Raw genomic sequence first — 20,638 nt, 5'->3', positions numbered from 1 at the left:
TTATAGCTAGGAAATGGTCAAACTGGCCTGCATTACCTAGCCGTGGTGTAATTTGAGTTGCTCTGATATTCTGCTCAAACCACGATTGTCCTGACAATGCTGGGAGATTTCAATACGTGCTAGCTTGACAGTTTAACTCGAGCTAAAGTTTGCCAGCTATCTTAACAGTTAGCTAGCTACCAGATGGGCAACCTATCTTACGTTAACGTTAAACTATCATTTAAAAAAAAAGAAACATTGTTTACGCAGAATATCAGAGCAGTTTACATTCTGTTATTAAACGTGTCAGTTTCTGACCTATTTTTCTCCCTACCTTGCCATCCACCTATCACTCTGCCATCTGTGCTGTCTGACTGACTGACAAGTGACTGAGGTCGCTGATGTGCTAGGTAGCTTTTAACCCTTTTGCGCGTACGGTCACACCGGTGTGATTAGCCGTTTAGCGCGTATGCTAAAAACGGTGCGATTAGAAACCTAAATTCTAGCTAATTTTAGCTTTAAGGAAACAGCGATTTATCATCAAAAAAAACATAGCAAATGCTAATTGAAAACTATGAGAAGCTTAATAACACTAATGAAAACACAAAGAATCATGTAACAACCGCGATAACATAGCATAAAAAATAGGTTACATGGGAAAGCGTTGGGAGACCCATTGACAGAAAAAAGGGAAACCCCGTGAAAGTTCTGATGTTCCCAAGTTCTTACATCATCTCATCTATGTTCTCTACAGCTATGAAGGAAACGTGTTTTAGTCAAATATATACATTATTGAAGATGTGCAAGGCTGAATGTCCCCTGATGACATAGAAGAGCGTAGGCCTATGTGCCGGGGCTGAGCCCCGGACAATTCCGGCACAGTTTAACCCCTGGTGTGTTCTGATTTAACAGGTGTATTTAAGTGATGTGGGATAAAAAGATTTTTGAAGTAATTCAGTTGAATGTGTGGCAGTAAAAGGCAGTAAAATTAAAATAAAATTCATTGTCAACAAACTTGCATATTCCGAAATCACATATTCCAAAGCTTGACATTCAAGTTTATTTCAACAAGATTTTGACATAAGAGCTGATCATAACAGTGTTCTCAGCACAAAATGTAAGAATACACCAATGCAGTAACTCTTCAAATAAGTCAGATATTTAGTAAAAAAAACATTTTCAGTAATACAAAACTTATGTGTTGTACTGAGTGATTAAATAAAGCATGAGCAAGGTTCATATCTTGGGAACAGTTTTTGTTTTTTGACTTGACTGGACCTTAAACTATATACAAGCTATTTACTACCTTGACTATACTGCCACCAGCACTAATGTAACTAACAGCTAAACTTAAGAGCAAGCCAACTTCTCTTACTCTCTGCTACCACTTGCTCAAATTTTCTGTAAAGAAAATGAAGCAAGATGTCTCAAAACAAATTTCAAATATTAGCCATCTGGCAGCAATAAAAATGCATGAACCAACAAGTTTTATGTCTTAATATAGTAAAGCAATCTGGATGCTCATAAAGACTGTGCGCAAAATTACATCTACGATTATCTTTGCAGTACAAATTTGCTTAATAGATGTCCTCATTGAGGGTGATTTAAATAGCTAACACCTTTTTTGTACATTACAAATTCATACAGATGTAAGAGCATTGCTCATGACTACAACAAATACACTGGCATTAAAGAGCAATTTTTTGCACAGTAAGTCACGCAGAACTCTTTATTGGAGTGGGCACTCATTGGAGAATAGGTGTTACTCTACTGACGTCATCTGAGCAAGCTGCAGTTGACTGATGAAATACTGGTTTCCCAAGAACAGTGAGATGAGGAAGCCCTGGCCAACCTACCCACCTCTATCCCTGGTGAAAGTAAATTTGTCCTTCTGCTGCGGGATCCTGGTCATTGCTGGTGTATGAGATAGTTGAGATTGAACTGCTTGCCGAGTGTGCATGTTAGGACCGATGCAGTTTCAACCCAAAATACACTGCAAAACCACCTGCTACCAATGCTCCTACACCCAGTAAAGGTGCACATACTGCTCCTACCACAACTGCTGCTGTTTTATACTCTGCTGTTGCTAAAGCAGCTGTTCCAGCTGTTGCTGCTGCTGTTCCTGCTGCTCCTACTGCTGCTCCTGTTGCTGCTCCTATAAACCACTTCATATCCCTCTTGCCTTTCTCAACCCTCGTCGGTTCTTGTTCGTTGTGCCTCTCGTCTTTTCTAATGTATTCCTTTTCCTTATTCTTTCCCTCCATTTCTTGTGTTTGTCTCTTCTTCACCGGCCTATGCTTTTTAAATAAATATACTACAAAAAAAGCTAATGCTGCTACACCCAGTAACAATGCAGCTACTGCTGCTGCTGTTGTTGATGTTGCTATAGCTAAAACTATATTTCCTGCGGCTCCCATTAACGCTACCATTTTATTCATTGTCTCTATTGTTTTCAATTTCCTACTCATCATCTCTCCGATACCCTCCATCTGGCCCTGTTTTCTACTCCCTCTCCTCTCCTCCTGCCTATTTATCTCCTCCTCTTCTTCTGTGGACTCTCTCTGAGCTTCCTTGTACATCTCATTAGCAGCTCCTACTGATGCACTTGCTAAGTTTCCCACATGCTTCCTTTTTTCTATCTCCTTCTCCTTCTCTTCCTTGGTCTGTCTCTTGTCCTCATGTCTATTTCTCTCCTCTTCTATGATCTTCCTCTGAGCTTCCTTGTACATCTCATTAGTGTAATATTGTCCTCCATTCCTCTCCACTATTACATCTATCTTATTCAACAGCTCTGAAACCTGAGTGGTGTTCTTCTCTTTATTATTGAAGACAAGGTGTTCAAATTTGCATTTCAAGCTCTGAAGCTCCTTGCTTTGACAGAGAAACTCTTTCATTGGTTGTTCCAGCTGGTCTCCTCCTGTAAACAGCAGCATTGTGTACTTATCAGCTTCCTTTCCAAAATTCTTCTGGATCCACTCCACTGCATTCCTCTCCTCCTGTGTGTATCTCCCCAGCCTGATGACCAGCAGAAACACATGTGGTCCTGGGACAGATAACTGGACACATCTCTCCATTTCACTTTTCACCTTCTCTTCAGTCAGTGATGTGTCGAAGATTCCTGGGGTGTCAATCACAAAAATTCTTCTGCCTCCATACTCTGCAGCCTGTTTCTCACAGGTGTTTGTTATTGTGTTTGGGGAGAATCCTGCTTTAAACGCCTCTTTCCCCAGGATGGTGTTTCCTGTTGCACTCTTTCCTGCTGCAGTCTTACCCACCAGCACAATCCTCAGCTCATCAGATGTAGAGGCTGTTCCATAATCTGTACAAAAAAACAGTATTGGAAAAGAGTACATTAAATTGTTCAACTACACATTAAATCCACAACAAAACATTTTCAATTCAATATCAATCTCAGCACCAATATTTCTGCAATTGCCCTCAAAAGCATTGGAATATTTGCATAAACAACCAGAGAAGAAAATAAACTTTACCCTGCTGTGTGAAAAATCTATCAGAGAAAGAAATCTTGTTAGTTCAATTTACAACGCATTATGCAGAGTCACATCTGTTTCAGCAGATGATTCTTCAATGAATATATACATTTGTTGTTCATGTTGGTGCTGAAGATGCTCATGGTGTTCTTATATTTACATTACATTTACATTGTTGTTGTAGAATCTTGTGTATAGAATCAGTGGAGACTATGGAAAGGCCAATTCCACAGCTAAATTTCTCTGGTAACACTCATGTGTGCTTGATGAATAAAGAAGCTTTGGATTGTATCTGGTAGAAAATGTTTTCAATATGTGTCAGAGCAATGGACTGAATACAGTATAACATGTTGCAGATGCTCCTGCAGCCCCATGTACTGGTGGTTAGCATTTTGTCATGCTGCAAAAGACAAGATGCCTGGTCCCTCACTGCACAGTAAAACTCAAAACGTCTCTGCCCCAGCCAGTGTTGGGCAGAAGGTCCCTCCTCATATCCCACCTGAGGCCTTTCCAACTTTCCAACCAGTCATCAGCCTTTCCCCAGAGTTAGGGAATAATTTTCCAAGTTTATCAACATCAGCCCTGGTTTTTCTAATTTTTCAATTTCCAGTGGAGAAGGCATTAAATTCTGTCCTGTATGACAATTTACATTGTAGCAATTCCTTCTCACATTTTAAATTAGGATGATTTATTTGAAAGTGTATAGCTATAAGTGGCTTTAACTACTTGTGCATGGATGTGGAAGAAATTAAACCTGTGTCTCCTAACAGATTTGAATTTGGCTGATGTTACTATCGTGATATTTCATTTAGATACACGCTCTAAATTTAAGTAGTGACAGCAAAACCATAGTTGGATACCTACTGCAACATCCACATTGATGAGGACTGCATTTAATCTTAGTCACTTTTATTTATTTAGTATTGTAATATGCTGTCTGAAATCTTAGCGCTACGTAGTTAATGCTAGATAAATAGCTTCTTCACGCTTGATGCTTCTCTTTTATGGGAGATTTTTTGCTCACTTCCTCCTTTCTCATCTCAGCTCACAAGTCATAACCCAAACCAAAGTTCTCAAGGCTAGCAGTGTGCAATGGGTGAGATACACATACAAATACTTTGCAGCACACAAGCATATGCAGACACTAATGCCGACAGGCTAAAGCATGCCTACAGGCAGAACACAACCACCACAGACATGCCGAACATGTAGCACTCACAAAGCTCTGTCGCGAACAATACTTAATAGATAAATCAACAGGAAGTGAAAGCCACAAGATGATGATATTGCAGAAAGCTGTACAGATACCAAAAATAGAAAATAAGATGATAATGATACAGAGAAAGCACAAGCATGGAGTTCTACAAATGACAATTGTGTGACCACAGTGAATGTTATATACTACTATGAATCAATTCAAACCCTTTTTTTCTAAAATTTCAGTGCCCTGAGGTACAGTATTATACCATTATATAATTGATTATATAATTATAAATAATTGCGCATGAATGAGCACGGCATTAAGTGGGTGAGAAAGAAATAGGAGATGATGGGGCTCTTTAAAGTCTGAGGAAGGTGACCAGAGAAGCCATCTGGGCAGGAAATGCAGAGGGAAGCAGAAATGAAAGCTCCACTGTGTTGTAGCAGCAAGGCAGAGATGGTGCTCTTTACCTGAAGTGCAGCGGACTCTGGAGCGTGTCGTGTCCCCCATTTCTTCCAGTCAAACAGGGCTTCAGTGAGGAGCTTCACGCAGGGGCTTCCTGGCTTTCACTCACACACTCAGGCAAATGCAGCTGGAAGGATGGCCAGATGAACAGACAGACTGGGACAGACCCAAATAAATGTGACTGGGCTGCAGAAAGATGCTGCAGTCTGCAGGTTAGGAAATGACAAGACAGGAAGACGAGAGGTGCAGTAGGGGGTGTTTCAATAAAGACTTCTCCTCCTCCACTTGCACCATGAGTTTCTGACTCTTGCTGGTGGGAGGAGTAAGCAGGCCTCATAGGTGAGTATGGGCCAGCTTTACATCCAACAACCTGTTTTCACAACACTGTGTTAATATATAATCAATTGTATGCACAAGGCCAAAGCAATCAGATGCAGCACAGTTGATTCATCCAGTCAATCAAGGAATAGCAGGTGTTTCCCATAAGGGACAAATTGGTGACAAGCAATGCACCTCCTTGTACATAGGGATGCTCTCTTTATATACATCTACATGAAATACTGTAACCAGACATGTGTAAGGCTGGCTGAAGGAAGCAGATTCAAAGTGGGTAATTGAGGCTATAGGCAGGTTCTTTTGGCTTGCTAGATCACCCCAATATGCTGAAAAAAAAAATCTAAGTTTTTAGGTGTGTTATTACATACATACATTTTCTTCATTTCAAGACTGGTTTTAGCGGTGTGTTTGCAATAGTTTTCACTTTGCCATTTTTTAAAGTATACCTTTGTGAATTTTCTTCTGTGACTAGGATGTTCTTGTCACAGAAAGTCTTAGTATACACTGAGCTGTGTGAATGTATTTAAGAAGTGATGTGAAATGGAAAGTTTTTTTTTCAAGTAATTCAGTTTTATGCAGTGGATGACAGCAAGTGAAACTGAAATTGAAAATTGAGTTAAAGATTACAATAAAACACATTGTCAGCAATCATTTTCCATTTTCCAAGTTTATCAACATTGGCCCTGGTTTTTCTCGTTTTTCAATTTCCAGTGGAGAAGGCATTAAGTTCTGTCCTGTATGACAATTTACATTGTAACAATTCCTTCTCACATTTTAAATCAGGTTGATTCTATTTGAAAATCTATGGCTGTCAGAGGCTTTAACGACTTGTGCATTGATGACGACAAAGTTAAACCTGTGTCTCCTAACAGATTGAATTTGGCTGATGTCACTATTGTGATGTTTCATTTACGATACACACTCGAAATTTAAACAGGGGACAGTTTGACTGTTGATTTATGAAGTGGTGTCAGCTTGGCCATAATAGGGAAGCTGCTGCAACATTTCTGTTGGTGAGGACTACGCTTAGTCTTAGTCACTTTTATGTATTTAATATTATAATATGCTGGCTGACATAGTAGTACTACGTATTTAAAGCTAGCTAAATAGCTTCTCCACTCTTGATCTTTCCCTTTTATAAGAATTTACTTTCTTACTTCCTCCTTTCTAGTCTCAACTCACACATCATAACCACAACCAAAGGTCTCAAGACTAGAGATGAGATACAAGGCACGTACTGCAGCTTTCAAGCAAATGCACACACATATTGACATGCTCAAGCACACATACAGACAAAATATAACCACCACAGGCACGTAGCACACGTAGCACATGTAGCACTCACACTCACACAAAGCTCTCGAAAACCATGCATGACCATACAGGAAAGGTCAAATCCACAAGATGTAGCATATCTGGTGTACCATTGCTACAATAGCGATGCTTACAGTAACGCTCACACGTGTCCTTATTAAGTACAGATGTGGAAAAAACACAAGGCTGTAGTCCTACAAATTAAAACTGTATGCCACAAACAGATTTGCTCAAACAGATTTTTCTTCAAAATATCTTCACCATGTATGGTGTATATTTTACTCCTGATGTACAGTTTGATGGGAGAAAATTCACAATCATATGAGTATGAATGAGCGTGGCATTAAGGGCTTGTTATACAGTACAAGTAGGAAATGAGAGGTCTATTGATGGTCTAAGGAAGGTGACCAGAGAAGCTATTTAAGAAGTCATCTGCAGAATGATGCAGGAAAAAAAAACAACACCTGTGCCATAGCAGCAAAGCAGGGAGTGGTGCTCTTTACCAGAGCTGAGTCCCAAGAAGTGAACATTTCAGTGTGGCATGTACACAATCTCCTGCAGTTTCACAGGGCTTGACTTAGGGCTGATGGAGACAATGCACAGGCAGATATATTTCAAGATGCTGCGGTCTGCAGGTTAGCATAGTTACAAGACAGGCAAAAGATGAGAGTCAGTCAGAAACCATTGCATTACATTTAGGTTTTGACAAGAAAGATATCGATTAACATAAAGTTACATCAAACAAACATTTTGAACAGTGAAACACTGAACAGTCCCCATGTTAAATTGAAAAAAATAAGTGGCACAAATACACAGACACACCCACATACACCCCCACATTTCTGCATGCGCACACACAGACACACACCCACATGAACATGCGCAGACAAGCACACACACTCATCCTCGTATGGGAATCTCAGCAGTGCTCTCAAAAAGAAATATAAGAATACATTTGGATCCAATACAGTGACTCTTCAAAAAGTCAAATATTCAGTAAAAAAAATGATGTCATTAAAACAAAAGTGTGTGTTATATTAAGTGGTTAAATAAGACATGAGCAGCGTTCATATGTTGAGAGAGGCTTATGTTTTTTTAATGTTTTTTTTTTTTTTACTTTTCTGGACCTTAAACTATGTATAAATCATTTGCTATATTGACTATACCCTCACCAGCACTGATAGCACTAACAGCTAAATTGAAGACTTGCTCAGATTTTCTTGAAACAAAAGAAGCTACACGAATTCAAACAGCTGAAAGAGCATTGCTCACAAATACAACAAAACAGTTGGACTAAAAGGCATTTTTTGCACACTAAGACTCGCACAGCACTCTACAGCAGAGGGGAAACTCATTGGTGGATAGACACAATTCTACCGATGGCTCATGACTACAACAAATACACTGGCATTAAAGAGCAAGTGTGGTTTACTGCCATTAAAGGCAGTAAAATTAAAATAAAATGCATTGTCAACAAACTTGCATATTCCGAAATCACGTATTCCAAAGCTTGACATTCAAGTTTATTTCAATAAGACTTTGACATAAGAACTGATCATAACAGTGTTCTCAGCACAAAATGTAAGAATACACCAATGCAGTAACTCTTCAAATAAGTCAGATATTTAGTAAAAAAAACATTTTCAGTAATACAAAACTTGTGTGTTGTACTGAGTGATTAAATAAAGCATGAGCAAGGTTCATATCTTGGGAACAGATTTTTATTTGTTTTTGTTTTTTGACTTGACTGGACCTTAAACTATATACAAGCTATTTACTACCTTGACTATACTGCCACCAGCAGTAATGTAACTAACAGCTAAACTTAAGAGCAAGCCAACTTCTCTTACTCTCTGCTACCACTTGCTCAAATTTTCTGTAAAGAAAATGAAGCAAGATGTCTCAAAACAAATTTCAAATATTAGCCATCTGGCAGCAATAAAAATGCATGAACCAACAAGTTTTATGTCTTAATATAGTAAAGCAATCTGGATGCTCATAGACTGTGCGCAAAATTACATTTACGATTATCTTTACAGTACAAATTTGCTTAATAGATGTCCTCATTGAGGGTGATTTAAATAGCTAACACCTTTTTTTGTACATTATGAATTCATACAGATGTAAGAGCATTGCTCATGACTACAACAAATACACTGGCATTAAAGAGCAATTTTTTGTACAGTAAGTCACGCAGAACTCTTTATTGGAGTGGGCACTCATTGGAGAATAGGTGTTACTCTACTGACGTCATGGGAGCAAGATGCAGTGACTGATGAGCAGGGTTCCCATGAGCAACGAGATGAGGAAGCCCTGGCAAACCTACCCACCTCTATCCCTGATAAAAAATCAATTTGTCCTTCTTCTGCCAAGGAATCCTGGTAATTATCGGGAAATGACATGGCCAGGGTTGGTCCATAACGCTCAGTCTACAAACGTTTAGAAAGAGCCTTTTGGGACTTTCGGTACCGTTTAACTCCTAAATATGTTGCATAACCAGCTGCTGCCACTGCCCCTACACCCAGTAATGGTGCAGCTACTGCTCCTACCACAACTACTGCTGTTGTCTTTGCTACTAAAGCTATTGTTCCTGCTGCTGCTGCTCCTGCTGCAGCTCCTACTGATGCACTTGCTAAGTTTCCTATATGCTTCCTTTGTTTTTTCTCCTTCTCCTTCTGTTCCCTGGTCTGTCTCTCTGTCTTCTCTCTACTCCCTCTCCTCTCCTCATGCCTATTTATCTCCTCCTCTTCTTCTGTGGTCTTTCTCTGAGCTTCCTTGTACATCTCATTAGTGTAATATTGTCCTCCATTCCTCTCCACTATTACATCTATCTTATTCAACAGCTCTGAAACCTGAGTGATGTTGTTCTTCTCTTTATTGTTGAAGACATGATATTCAAATTTGCGTTTCAGGCTCTGAAGCTCCTTGCTTTGCCTGAGAAACTCTTCCATTGGTTGTTCCAGATGGTCTCCTCCTGTAAACAGCAGCATTGTGTACTTTGCTGCCCCCTCTCCAAAATTCCTCTGGATCCACTCCACAGAGGCCCTCTCCTCCTGTGTGTAACTCCCCAGCCTAATGGCCAGCAGAAACACATGTGGTCCTGGGACAGATAAGCAGACACATCTCTCCATTTCACTTTTCATCTCCTTTTCATTGACTGATGGGTCAAAGAATCCTGGGGTGTCGATCACAGCAATTCTTCTGCCTGCACGCTCTGCAACCTGTTTCTCACAGGTCTTTGTTACTGTGCTTGGGGAGAATCCTGCTTTAAAGGCCTTTCTCCCCAGGATGGTGTTTCCTGTTGCACTCTTTCCTGCTCCAGTCTTACCCACCAGAACAATCCTCAGCGTATCAGATGTAAAGGCTGTTCCATAATCTGTACAAAAAAAAAACAGTATTGGAAAAGAGTACATTAAATTGTTCCACTACACATTAAATCCGCAACAAAACATTTTACATCGGAAATCAATCTCAACACCATCAAAAGTGCCATCAAAAGCATCAAAATATTCACATAAACAATCAGAGGACTGAGAGAGAACAAGTGTTACTCTTCCTTATGAAACCCCTCTGGTAGGAGATGAAAGCTTCTTAGTTAAAAGTACTGGGTACCCTGATTACAGGAGTCACATCTGTGCAAACAGTTGGTTCTTCAAAGCACTTTTCCAAATGAATGAATAAAATTGATGTGCATGTTGATGCTGATGTTCTTCGAGAATCTTGTGTATAGATTCAGTGGAGACTATGGAATGGGCAATTCCAGCTACATTTCTCTGGTAACACTCGTGTGTACCTGATGATTTTGGAAGCATTGGTTTCTGTATAATAGAAAGTGTCTAGCATTTTACCATGCTTTAACAGACTAGATGCCTGGTCCATAACTGTGCAGTAAAACTCAAAATGCCTCTGCCTTGGAAGGTTCCCCCTCATTTCCCACCTAAAGCCACCTTGCCACCCCTCAACCAGCCAACAGCCTCTTGACTTTATTTACTGAATTTATGCATTTTTCATCGCCATACCATGTTAACACTTCACTATTGATCAGAATTCAGTCAATTGCCTTTCCCCAGCGTTAGGGAATAATTTTCTAAGTTTATCATGGGTTGATCATGGGTCAATTTGAAAGTGTGTCGTCATAAGAGCCGTTAGCTAGTTGTTTAATCAGGACAATGAAATTAAGCCTGTGTCTGCTAACGGACGGAATTTGGCTGATATTACTATTGTGATAGTTCATTTAGATACACAGTCTAAAGTTAAGTGTCAACAGCTTGTCTGTGGATTCAGGAAATGGGCCATAGTTGGGTAGCTACAGCAACATTTCCGTTGGTGAGGATTGCACTTAATCTTACTCACTTCAGTTCACTTAATATTGTAATGTGGTGGCTGACACATTAGGACTAATTACTTAATGCTAGCTAAGTAGATTCTTCACTCTTTATCCTTCTCATTTATGGAAATTTCCTTGCTTATTCCCTCCATTGCCATCTCAACTGACACATCATAACCACAACTAAAGTTCTCAAGGCTAGTCATGTGCGAAGCATGAGAGACACATGTAGCATATGCACACACACATACTGACATGCTCAAGCATACATACAGACACAATATAACCACCACAGACACAGTACACGCAGCACACGTTTGACTCGTCTACACACAACAAGATCTCAAAAATCACATTGTGACAACAAAAAGAAATCAACATGAGGAATCAATTAAAGCCACAAGATGACAAAATGCTCAAAGCTATACACACACATATTATATATATATATATATATATATATATATGTGTGTGTGTGTGTGTGTGTGTGTGTGTGTAATAGATTCAAAGAAAACACAAGTGTTCAGTCCATGACAATTGTATGATCGCAGTCAATTCATGATGCTTTCAAAAATAATTTGAAACCCTTAATTTTTCCAGAATATCATATCATGAGATTCCAGCAGTCCGCTCCAGATGTGCAGTATTATAGCATTATATGAATAATAATCTGAGCATGAATGAGCAGGGCATTGAGTGGGTGATAAAGAAGTAGCAGACGAGGAGTCTGTTGAGAGTCTGAGCAAGTTGGCCAGGGAAGGCATCTGGGTAGGAAGCAGAAATAAGGAAAGCAGAAATTAAGCTCCCCTGTGACTTAGCAGCAAAGCAGAGGTTGTGCACTTTACCTGAAGTGAAGCGTGTCGTGTCCCCCATTTCTTACAGTCAAACAGTCAAACAGGGCTTCAGTGAGGTCTTCACACAGGAGCTTCCTGGAGTTCATTCACACACTCAAGAAAGTGCAGCTGGAGGGAGGGACCCAAACAAATGTGACAGAGCTACAGAAAGATGCTGCAGTCTGCAGGTTAGGAAATGACAAGACAGGAAGATGAGAGGTGCAGTAGGGGGTGTTTCAATATGGACTTCTCCTCCTCCACTTGCACCATGAGTTTCTGACTCTTGCTGGTGGGAGGAGTAAGCAGGGCTCATAGGCAGGGTTGGGAGGGTTACTTTTAATATGTGTTCCACTACAGATTACAGAATACTTGCCCTAAAATGTAATTTGTAATGTGTTCTGTTAGATTTCTTAAGGTAAGTAACATAATCGAAACACTTTGGATTACTTTCTGAACACTGTGTTTTTCATTTTTAAAGGTTTTTTAAAGAATGTTCATCCAACTAATGTTCTGAACGGTTATTTTTTGAATGTTCACTTAGCATTATTGTGGCTAACATTTTGGCATCCCCATGTTAAGTCTATGGGCATTTCATCGCAGTTTCTTCAGAATTGTAGATGTTAATTCAAAAACTGTACATTACACAAAAAAAAGGCATGAGCCACCCTAGATACACTGTACACATTCTGCTCTACACTGTAACTGCAGTTTTGAACGTTTTGTTTTGTCACTGTATCTACTTGTTAGCTAGTTAGCTTTAATACCTACTAGCCAACTATCCAGTGCTGCCAAATTATGTAAGATAGTTAGCTAGTGATCAATATTAGCTTAAATAATGAAAAAGAGAACTTACTTCAAGATGCTTCTTCAGGTTAGAAGTCGACTCTTTTGAAGCGGATAGCAGTTTGGTTGCTGGCAAACACAGCTTGCATTGTACTGTTATGTTGCGATCTTTGCCAAATTCGAAAGTAAAATGGTCCCAGTATTTCCATGACATAAGCACATTGCGCCGGTTGCTTTCTGTCTCCAACTGAATAAACATTAAATGAAAAAATAAATGAAATTAAATGAAAAAAATCCAAATGTAATCCCCTCAGTAATCTAAATATTTTTTAAATGTAACTGATTATCATCAATGTAAATGGTAACTGTAACGGAATACAGTTACTCATATTTTGTATTTTAAATACGTAACGCCGTTACATGTATTCCCTGCTCAGTTAATTCATTCAGTCAAGGGACAGCAGGTGTTTCTCAAAAAGGACAAATATGTGACAAGCAATGCACCTCCTTGTACTTAGGATTGGTCTGTGTATACACATCTGTATTAAATGCTGTAACTACACATATGTAAGGCTGGCTGGTTTTAGCAGTGTATTTGGAACAGTTTTCATCTTGCCATATCTTAAAATAATACTTGGGGGATTCTTTTTTTCTCTGTGACTAGGGTGCTCTGAGTTAACACAATGCACAATCCCCCATCAGCACTGCCCTTGCTGACAGCTAAGGTTAAGAGCAAGCCAATTTCTGTTTCTCTCTACTCCCACTTGCTCAAATTTTCTGTAAAGAAAATGAAGTAAGATGCATCAAAACAAACTGCACATATTAGCCATCTGGCAGCAATACAGATCCATGAACCGACATGATTTATGTCTTAATATAGTAATCTGGATGTTCATAAAAAGACATAAAGTTACATCTACCATCATGTTTACATTACACAATTGCTTCACTGTTATTGAGGGTGATTTATGTAGCTAACAGATTTTATGAGCCCACCCTGCCACCCCTCAACCACCCAGCTGCCTCTTGATCAGCCCGGGGTTTTCTGATTTTTCAGTTTACCCCAGAAAGTGCACTATATTCTGTCCTTTATGAGCTGTCCTCTGTCCTTTATGAGCTCAGAGCTGGGGACAAGGAGGAGATTAAGAGGGTCCAGAAAACACTGAGTACTTGTATTAAGATCAAGGAGGGCAAGGACACCTATAGGAGGAAGATGGAGTACAGGCTGCAACAGAACAACACAAGGGAGGTGTGGAACAGCATGAGGAGAACCACTGGCTACAATCAGACCAGCAGCTGTATGAGAGAGGACAACGTGGCCAGGGCCAATGAGTTAAAAACTTGTACACATGTAAATATCCGGGTCAAAGATGGCGGCGGAGTACGGTTGGATAGTACGTTCTTAACCGACGTTAGTGCATACTGACTATTCGGATGCAGCCGTGGATTGATAAACAGCCTATGTGTCACACTTAAGGCAATGGCATGCTAATTACAATCATCCTCTGGGTCCTAACACCCTAGCTGTTACACTTTGCTAAGGACTGCACTTAAATCTTATTCACTTTATGCTGAAATATTAGTGCTACTTAGTTACTGCTAGCTAAATAGCTTCTTCACTCTTGAAGCTTCCCTTTACGGGAGTTTCTTTGCTCACCTCCTCCTTTCTCATCTCAACTCACACATAACCACAACAAAAGGTCTCGAGGCTAGCGATGTGCGATATGTGAGATAAACATATAAATACATTGCCGCAAACAAGCACGTGCGCACACACATATTGATGCACTCAAGCATACATAAAGACACAATATAACCACCACAGACACGTAGCACACGCAGCACACATATCACTCACAAAGCTCTGTCAACAACCAGACTTAACAGCAAAGAGAAATCAGCAGGATCTGTCAAAGCCACAAGATGACAATAATGCACAAAGCTGTGTAGATACAAAAAAATAGACACAGATGGAGTAAATAAAAGATACAAAGAAAACCCAAGCGTGCTGTCCAACAAATGACAACTGTATGACCACAGTGAATGTGAAATACTATTAAACATCATTTGAAACCCATTTTATTTATTTATTTATTTATTTTTACAAAAAAAAAAAATAATAATAATAATCTTTGGCTCGTACAATGAGATGCGAATATCTGCGCCTGATAAACAGCAAAATAGCATTATGAAAATAATAATCTGAGCATGAATGAGCAAATGACCAAAACTCTGGTGCTTCTTTGTTATTGCATGATTTCCAGCGCTGTTTTTCCTTCATATTTAACTGAACTTTTGGGTGGACATGTCAGGAGTTTTTCCTGACACGATCGCGCTGCACTCCCTGGGAGAGCGAGGGGGCTCGGGATTGAATAATTAGCTAATGACGGTGTTCGCTGCCTGGTGTGTGCTCCACACCTGTTGCCTGTCTGTAGTGATTTCGCTGGGACTATTTAGGCAGGTGAGGGGGAGTAGCACGGGGGAGACGCTGACGGAGGTTGTCACAAGCACGGGGTGGAGAGGGAGGGCTGACCGGCTGCTGCTCTGTGTCTCCCTCAGTGTGATCCCGCGGAGCCGGCGGAGTTTCTACCGGGGAGAAGACGTGGGTCGCCGCCGGAGCCGCCAGCCCCCGCAGGAGTGACGCGGGGGCCTTGTCAGGAGTTTAATTTTTTAGTTTTTTTGGGACGTAGGCGAAGCCCGGCAGTGTGGCGCGGGCTGAGCTACGTCCCCCCTTATACTTTCGTTTTCGTTTTGTACATCTTGTGTGGTGTGCGTGCGTGTGAGGAGCCTCCCCCGTCACTCCTGACAGACACAAAACACAGGTGGCGGAGAACGCGTCGAGAACGTGCTAGCTTGACAGTTTAACTCGAGCTAAAGTTTGCCAGCTATCTTAACAGTTAGCTAGCTACCAGATGGGCAACCTATCTTACGTTAACGTTAAACTATCATTTTAAAAAAATGAAACATTGTTTACGCAGAATATCAGAGCAGTTTACATTCTGTTATTAAACGTGTCAGTTTCTGACCTATTTTTCTCCCTACCTTGCCATCCACCTATCACTCTGCCATCTGTGCTGTCTGACTGACTGACAAGTGACTGAGGTCGCTGATGTGCTAGGTAGCTTTTAACCCTTTTGCGCGTACGGTCACGCCGGTGTGATTAGCCGTTTAGCGCGTATGCTAAAAACGGTGCGATTAGAAACCTAGATTGGAAACATTCTAGTTAAGTTTAGCTTTAAGGAAACAGCGATTTATCATTAAAAAACATAGCAAATGCTAACTGAAAACTATGAGAAGCTTAATAACGCTAATGAAAACACAAAGAACCATGTAACACACGCGATAACATAGCATAAAAATAGGTTACATGGGAAAGCGTTGGGAGACCCATTGACAGAAAAAAGGGAAACCCCGTGAAAGTTCTGATGTTCCCAAGTTCTTACATCATCTCATCTATGTTCTCTACAGCTTTGAAGGAAACGTTTTAGTCAAATATATACATTTTTGATGATGTGCAAGGCTGAACGTCCCCTGATGACATAGAAAAGCGTAGGCCTATGTGCCGGGCCAATTTACAACCCCGGCCCAATTTAACCCCTGGTGTGTTCTGATTTAACAGGTGTATTTAGGTGATGTGGGATAAAAAAGATTTTTGAAGTAATTCAGTTGAATGTGTGGTTTACTGCTGTTAAAGGCAGTAAAATTAAAATAAAATGCATTGTCAACAAACTTGCATATTCTGAAATCACATATTCCAAAGCTTGACATTCAAGTTTATTTCAATAAGACTTTGACATAAGAACTGATCATAACAGTGTTCTCAGCACAAAATGTAAGAATACACCAATGCAGTAACTCTTCAAATAAGTCAGATATTTACAAAAAAATATTGTTAGTAATACAAAACTTGTGTGTTGTACTGAGTGATTAAATAAAGCATGAGCAAGGTTCATATCTTGGGAACAGTTTTTGTTTTTTGACTTGACTGGACCTTAAACTATATACAAGCTATTTACTACCTTGACTATACTGCCACCAGCACTAATGTAACTAACAGCTAAACTTAAGAGCAAGCCAACTTCTCTTACTCTCTGCTACCACTTGCTCAAATTTTCTGTAAAGAAAATGAAGCAAGATGTCTCAAAACAAATTTCAAATATTAGCCATCTGGCAGCAATAAAAATGCATGAACCAACAAGTTTTATGTCTTAATATAGTAAAGCAATCTGGATGCTCATAAAGACTGTGCGCAAAATTACATCTACGATTATCTTTGCAGTACAAATTTGCTTAATAGATGTCCTCATTGAGGGTGATTTAAATAGCTAACACCTTTTTTGTACATTACAAATTCATACAGATGTAAGAGCATTGCTCATGACTACAACAAATACACTGGCATTAAAGAGCAATTTTTTGCACAGTAAGTCACGCAGAACTCTTTATTGGAGCGGGCACTCATTGGAGAATAGGTGTTACTCTACTGATGTCATCTGAGCAAGCTGTAGTTGACTGATGAAATACTGGTTTCCCAAGAACAGTGAGATGAGGAAGCCCTGGCCAACCTACCCACCTCTATCCCTGGTGAAAGTCAATTAGTCCTTCTGCTGCGGGATCCTGGTCATTGCTGGTGTATGAGATAGTTGAGATTGAACTGCTTGCCGAGTGTGCATGTTAGGACCGATGCAGTTTCAACCCAAAATACACTGCAAAACCACCTGCTACCAATGCTCCTACACCCAGTAAAGGTGCACATACTGCTCCTACCACAACTGCTGCTGTTTTATACTCTGCTGTTGCTAAAGCAGCTGTTCCAGCTGTTGCTGCTGCTGCTCCTGCTGCTCCGACTGCTGCTCCTGTTGCTGCTCCTATAAACCACTTCATATCCCTCTTGCCTTTCTCAACGCTCGTCGGTTCTTGTTCGTTGTGCCTCTCGTCTTTTCTAACGTCTTCTTTTTCCTTATTCTTTCCCTCCATTTCTTGGCTTTTTCTCTTCTTCACCGGCCTATGCTTTTTAAGTAAATATATTACAAAAAAAGCTAATGCTGCTACACCCAGTAACAATGCAGCTACTGCTGCTGCTGTTGTTGATGTTGCTATAGCTAAAAATATATTTCCTGCAGCTCCCATTAACGCTACCATTTTATTCATTGTCTCTATTGTTTTCAATTTCCTACTCATCATCTCTCCGATACCCTCCATCTGGCCCTGTTCTCTACTCCCTCTCCTCTCCTCCTGCCTATTTATCTCCTCCTCTTCTGTGATTTTTCTCTGAGCTTCCTTGTACATCTCATTAGTGTAATATTGTCCTCCATTCCTCTCCACTATTACATCTATCTTATTCAACAGCTCTGAAACCTGAGTGATGTTGTTCTTCTCTTTATTGTTGAAGACATGATATTCAAATTTGTGTTTCAGGCTCTGAAGCTCCTTGCTTTGCCTGAGAAACTCCTCCATTGGTTGTTCCAGGTGGTCTCCTCCTGTAAACAGCAGCATTGTGTACTTAGCTGCCCCCTCTCCAAAATTCCTCTGGATCCACTCCACTGCATCCCTCTCCTCCTGTGTGTATCTCCCCAGCCTGATGACCAGCAGAAACACATGTGGTCCTGGGACAGATAAGCAGACACATCTCTCCATTTCACTTTTCATCTCCTTTTCATTGACTGATGGGTCAAAGATTCCTGGGGTGTCAATCACAAAAATTCTTCTGCCTCCACACTCTGCAGCCTGTTTCTCACAGGTGTTTGTTATTGTGTTTGGGGAGAATCCTGCTTTAAACGCCTCTTTCCCCAGGATGGTGTTTCCTGTTGCACTCTTTCCTGCTGCAGTCTTACCCACCAGCACAATCCTCAGCTCATCAGATGTAGAGGCTGTTCCATAATCTGTACAAAAAAACAGTATTGGAAAAGAGTACATTAAATTTTTATACTACACATTAAATCCACAACAAAACATTTTAAATTCAAGATTGATCTCAGCACCAATATTTCTGCAATTGCCCTCAAAAGCATTGAAATATTTGCATAAACAACCAGAGAAGAAAATAAGCTTTACCCTGCTGTGTGAAAAATCTATCAGAGAAAGAAATCTTGTTAGTTCAATTTACAATACATTATGCAGAGTCACATCTGTGTGAGCAGCTGATTCTTCAATGAATATATACATTTGTTGTTCATGTTAGTGCTGAAGATGCTCATGGTGTTCTTATATATACATTACATTTACATTGTTCTTGTAGAATCTTGTGTATAGAATCAGTGGAGACTATGGAAAGGCCAATTCCACAGCTACATTTCTCTGGTAACACTCATGTGTGCTTGATGAATAAAGAAGCTTTGGATTGTATCTGGAAGAAAATGTTTTCAATATGTGTCAGAGCAATGGACTGAATACAGTATAACATGTTGCAGATGCTCCTTCAGCCCCATGTACTGGTGGTTAGCATTTTGTCATGCTGCAAAAGACAAGATGCCTGGTCCCTCACTGCACAGTAAAACTCAAAACGTCTCTGCCCCAGCCAGTGTTGGGCAGAAGGTCCCTCCTCATATCCCACCTGAGGCCTTTCCAACTTTCCAACCAGTCATCAGCCTTTCCCCAGAGTTAGGGAATAATTTTCCAAGTTTATCAACATCGGCCCTGGTTCTTCTCATTTTTCAATTTCCAGTGGAGAAGGCATTATATTCTGTCCTGTATGACAATTTACATTGTAGCAATTCCTTCTCACATTTTAAATTAGGATGATTTATTTGAAAGTGTATAGCTATAAGTAACTTTAACTACTTGTGCATGGATGTGGAAGAAATTAAACCTGTGTCTCCTAACATATTTGAATTTGGCTGATGTTACTATCATGATATTTCATTTGGATACACACTGTAGTGATAGCACGACCATAGTTGGATACCTACTGCAACATCCACATTGAAGAGTACTGCATTTAATCTTAGTCACTTTTATTTATTTAGTATTGTAATATGCTGTCTGAAATCTTAGCGCTACGTAGTTAATGCTAGATAAATAGCTTCTTCACACATGATGCTTCTCTTTTATGGGAGATTTTTTGCTCACTTCCTCCTTTCTCATCTCAACTCACAAGTCATAACCCAAACCAAAGTTCTCAAGGCTAGCAGTGTGCAATGTGTGAGATACACATACAAATACATTGCAGCACACAAGCATATGCAGACACTAATGCCGACAGGCTAAAGCATGCCTACAGGCAGAACACAACCACCACAGACATGCCAAACATGTAGCACTCACAAAGCTCTGTCGCGAGCAATACTTAATAGATAAATCAACAGGAAGTGAAAGCCACAAGATGATGATATTGCAGAAAGCTGTAGAGATACCAAAAATAGAAAATAAGATGATAATGATACAGAGAAAACACAAGCATGGAGTTCTACAAATGACAATTGTGTGACCACAGTGAATGTTGTATACTACTATGAATCATTTCAAACCCCTTTTTTCTAAAATTTCAGTGCCCTGAGGTACAGTATTATACCATTCTATAATTGATTATATAATTATAAATAATTGCGCATGAATGAGCACGGCATTAAGTGGGTGAGAAAGAAATAGGAGATGATGGGGCTCTTTAAAGTCTGAGGAAGGTGACCAGAGAAGCCATCTGGGCAGGAAATGCAGAGGGAAGCAGAAATGAAAGCTCCACTGTGTTGTAGCAGCAAGGCAGAGATGGTGCTCTTTACCTGAAGTGCAGCGGACTCTGGAGCGTGTCGTGTCCCCCATTTCTTCCAGTCAAACAGGGCTTCAGTGAGGAGCTTCACGCAGGGGCTTCCTGGCTTTCACTCACACACTCAGGCAAATGCAGCGGGAAGGATGGCCAGATGAACAGACAGACTGGGACAGACCCAAATAAATGTGACTGGGCTGCAGAAAGATG

The 20,638-nt window shown here is 40.2% G+C and overlaps 3 protein-coding genes across 3 annotated transcripts; all 3 read right to left on the bottom strand.

Moving 5' to 3' along the window:
• Positions 1 to 1,360: 1,360 nt before the first annotated feature.
• Positions 1,361 to 5,181, bottom strand: LOC118787899 (GTPase IMAP family member 7-like). Its single transcript, XM_036543658.1, has 4 exons — positions 5,142 to 5,181; positions 2,601 to 3,298; positions 2,444 to 2,549; positions 1,361 to 1,380 (listed from the first exon to the last, which is right to left on the bottom strand). Exons 1-4 carry the CDS (start codon positions 5,179 to 5,181, stop codon positions 1,361 to 1,363), a joined length of 864 nt encoding a protein of 287 aa, XP_036399551.1.
• A 3,472-nt stretch (positions 5,182 to 8,653) lies between these two features.
• LOC118787878 (GTPase IMAP family member 4-like) lies at positions 8,654 to 11,986 on the bottom strand. Its single transcript, XM_036543618.1, has 3 exons — positions 11,959 to 11,986; positions 9,408 to 10,162; positions 8,654 to 8,662 (listed from the first exon to the last, which is right to left on the bottom strand). Exons 1-3 carry the CDS (start codon positions 11,984 to 11,986, stop codon positions 8,654 to 8,656), a joined length of 792 nt encoding a protein of 263 aa, XP_036399511.1.
• Positions 11,987 to 13,839: 1,853 nt separating this feature from the next.
• On the bottom strand, positions 13,840 to 19,379 carry LOC118787861 (GTPase IMAP family member 4-like). Its single transcript, XM_036543593.1, has 3 exons — positions 19,350 to 19,379; positions 17,925 to 18,585; positions 13,840 to 13,853 (listed from the first exon to the last, which is right to left on the bottom strand). The coding sequence occupies exons 1-3, from the start codon at positions 19,377 to 19,379 to the stop codon at positions 13,840 to 13,842; spliced, it is 705 nt and encodes a 234-aa protein (XP_036399486.1).
• Positions 19,380 to 20,638: the final 1,259 nt, after the last annotated feature.

The sequence above is a fragment of the Megalops cyprinoides genome, chromosome 1 (genome assembly GCF_013368585.1).
Source record: "Megalops cyprinoides isolate fMegCyp1 chromosome 1, fMegCyp1.pri, whole genome shotgun sequence".
Classification (NCBI taxonomy): Eukaryota; Metazoa; Chordata; class Actinopteri; order Elopiformes; family Megalopidae; genus Megalops; species Megalops cyprinoides.
This window is presented reverse-complemented; position numbering and strand designations above follow the sequence as displayed.

Excerpts from the sequence above, each read along its gene's own strand:
- LOC118787899 (XM_036543658.1), bottom strand. The coding sequence starts at position 5,181 with ATGGGGGACACGACACGCTCCAGAGTCCGCTGCACTTCAG. Across the intron at positions 3,299-5,141 it reads CAGAGTCCGCTGCACTTCAG|ATTATGGAACAGCCTCTACA; the intron begins GTAAAGAGCACC and ends TTTTTTGTACAG. Across the intron at positions 1,381-2,443 it reads GGGTATCGGAGAGATGATGA|AAAATTTGAGCAAGTGGTAG; the intron begins GTAGGAAATTGA and ends TTTTCTTTACAG.
- LOC118787878 (XM_036543618.1), bottom strand. The coding sequence starts at position 11,986 with ATGGGGGACACGACACGCTTCACTTCAG. Across the intron at positions 10,163-11,958 it reads CACGACACGCTTCACTTCAG|ATTATGGAACAGCCTTTACA; the intron begins GTAAAGTGCACA and ends TTTTTTGTACAG.
- LOC118787861 (XM_036543593.1), bottom strand. The coding sequence starts at position 19,379 with ATGAGAAGAACCAGGGCCGATGTTGATAAA. Across the intron at positions 18,586-19,349 it reads CCAGGGCCGATGTTGATAAA|GAGCTGAGGATTGTGCTGGT; the intron begins CTTGGAAAATTA and ends TCTACATCTGAT.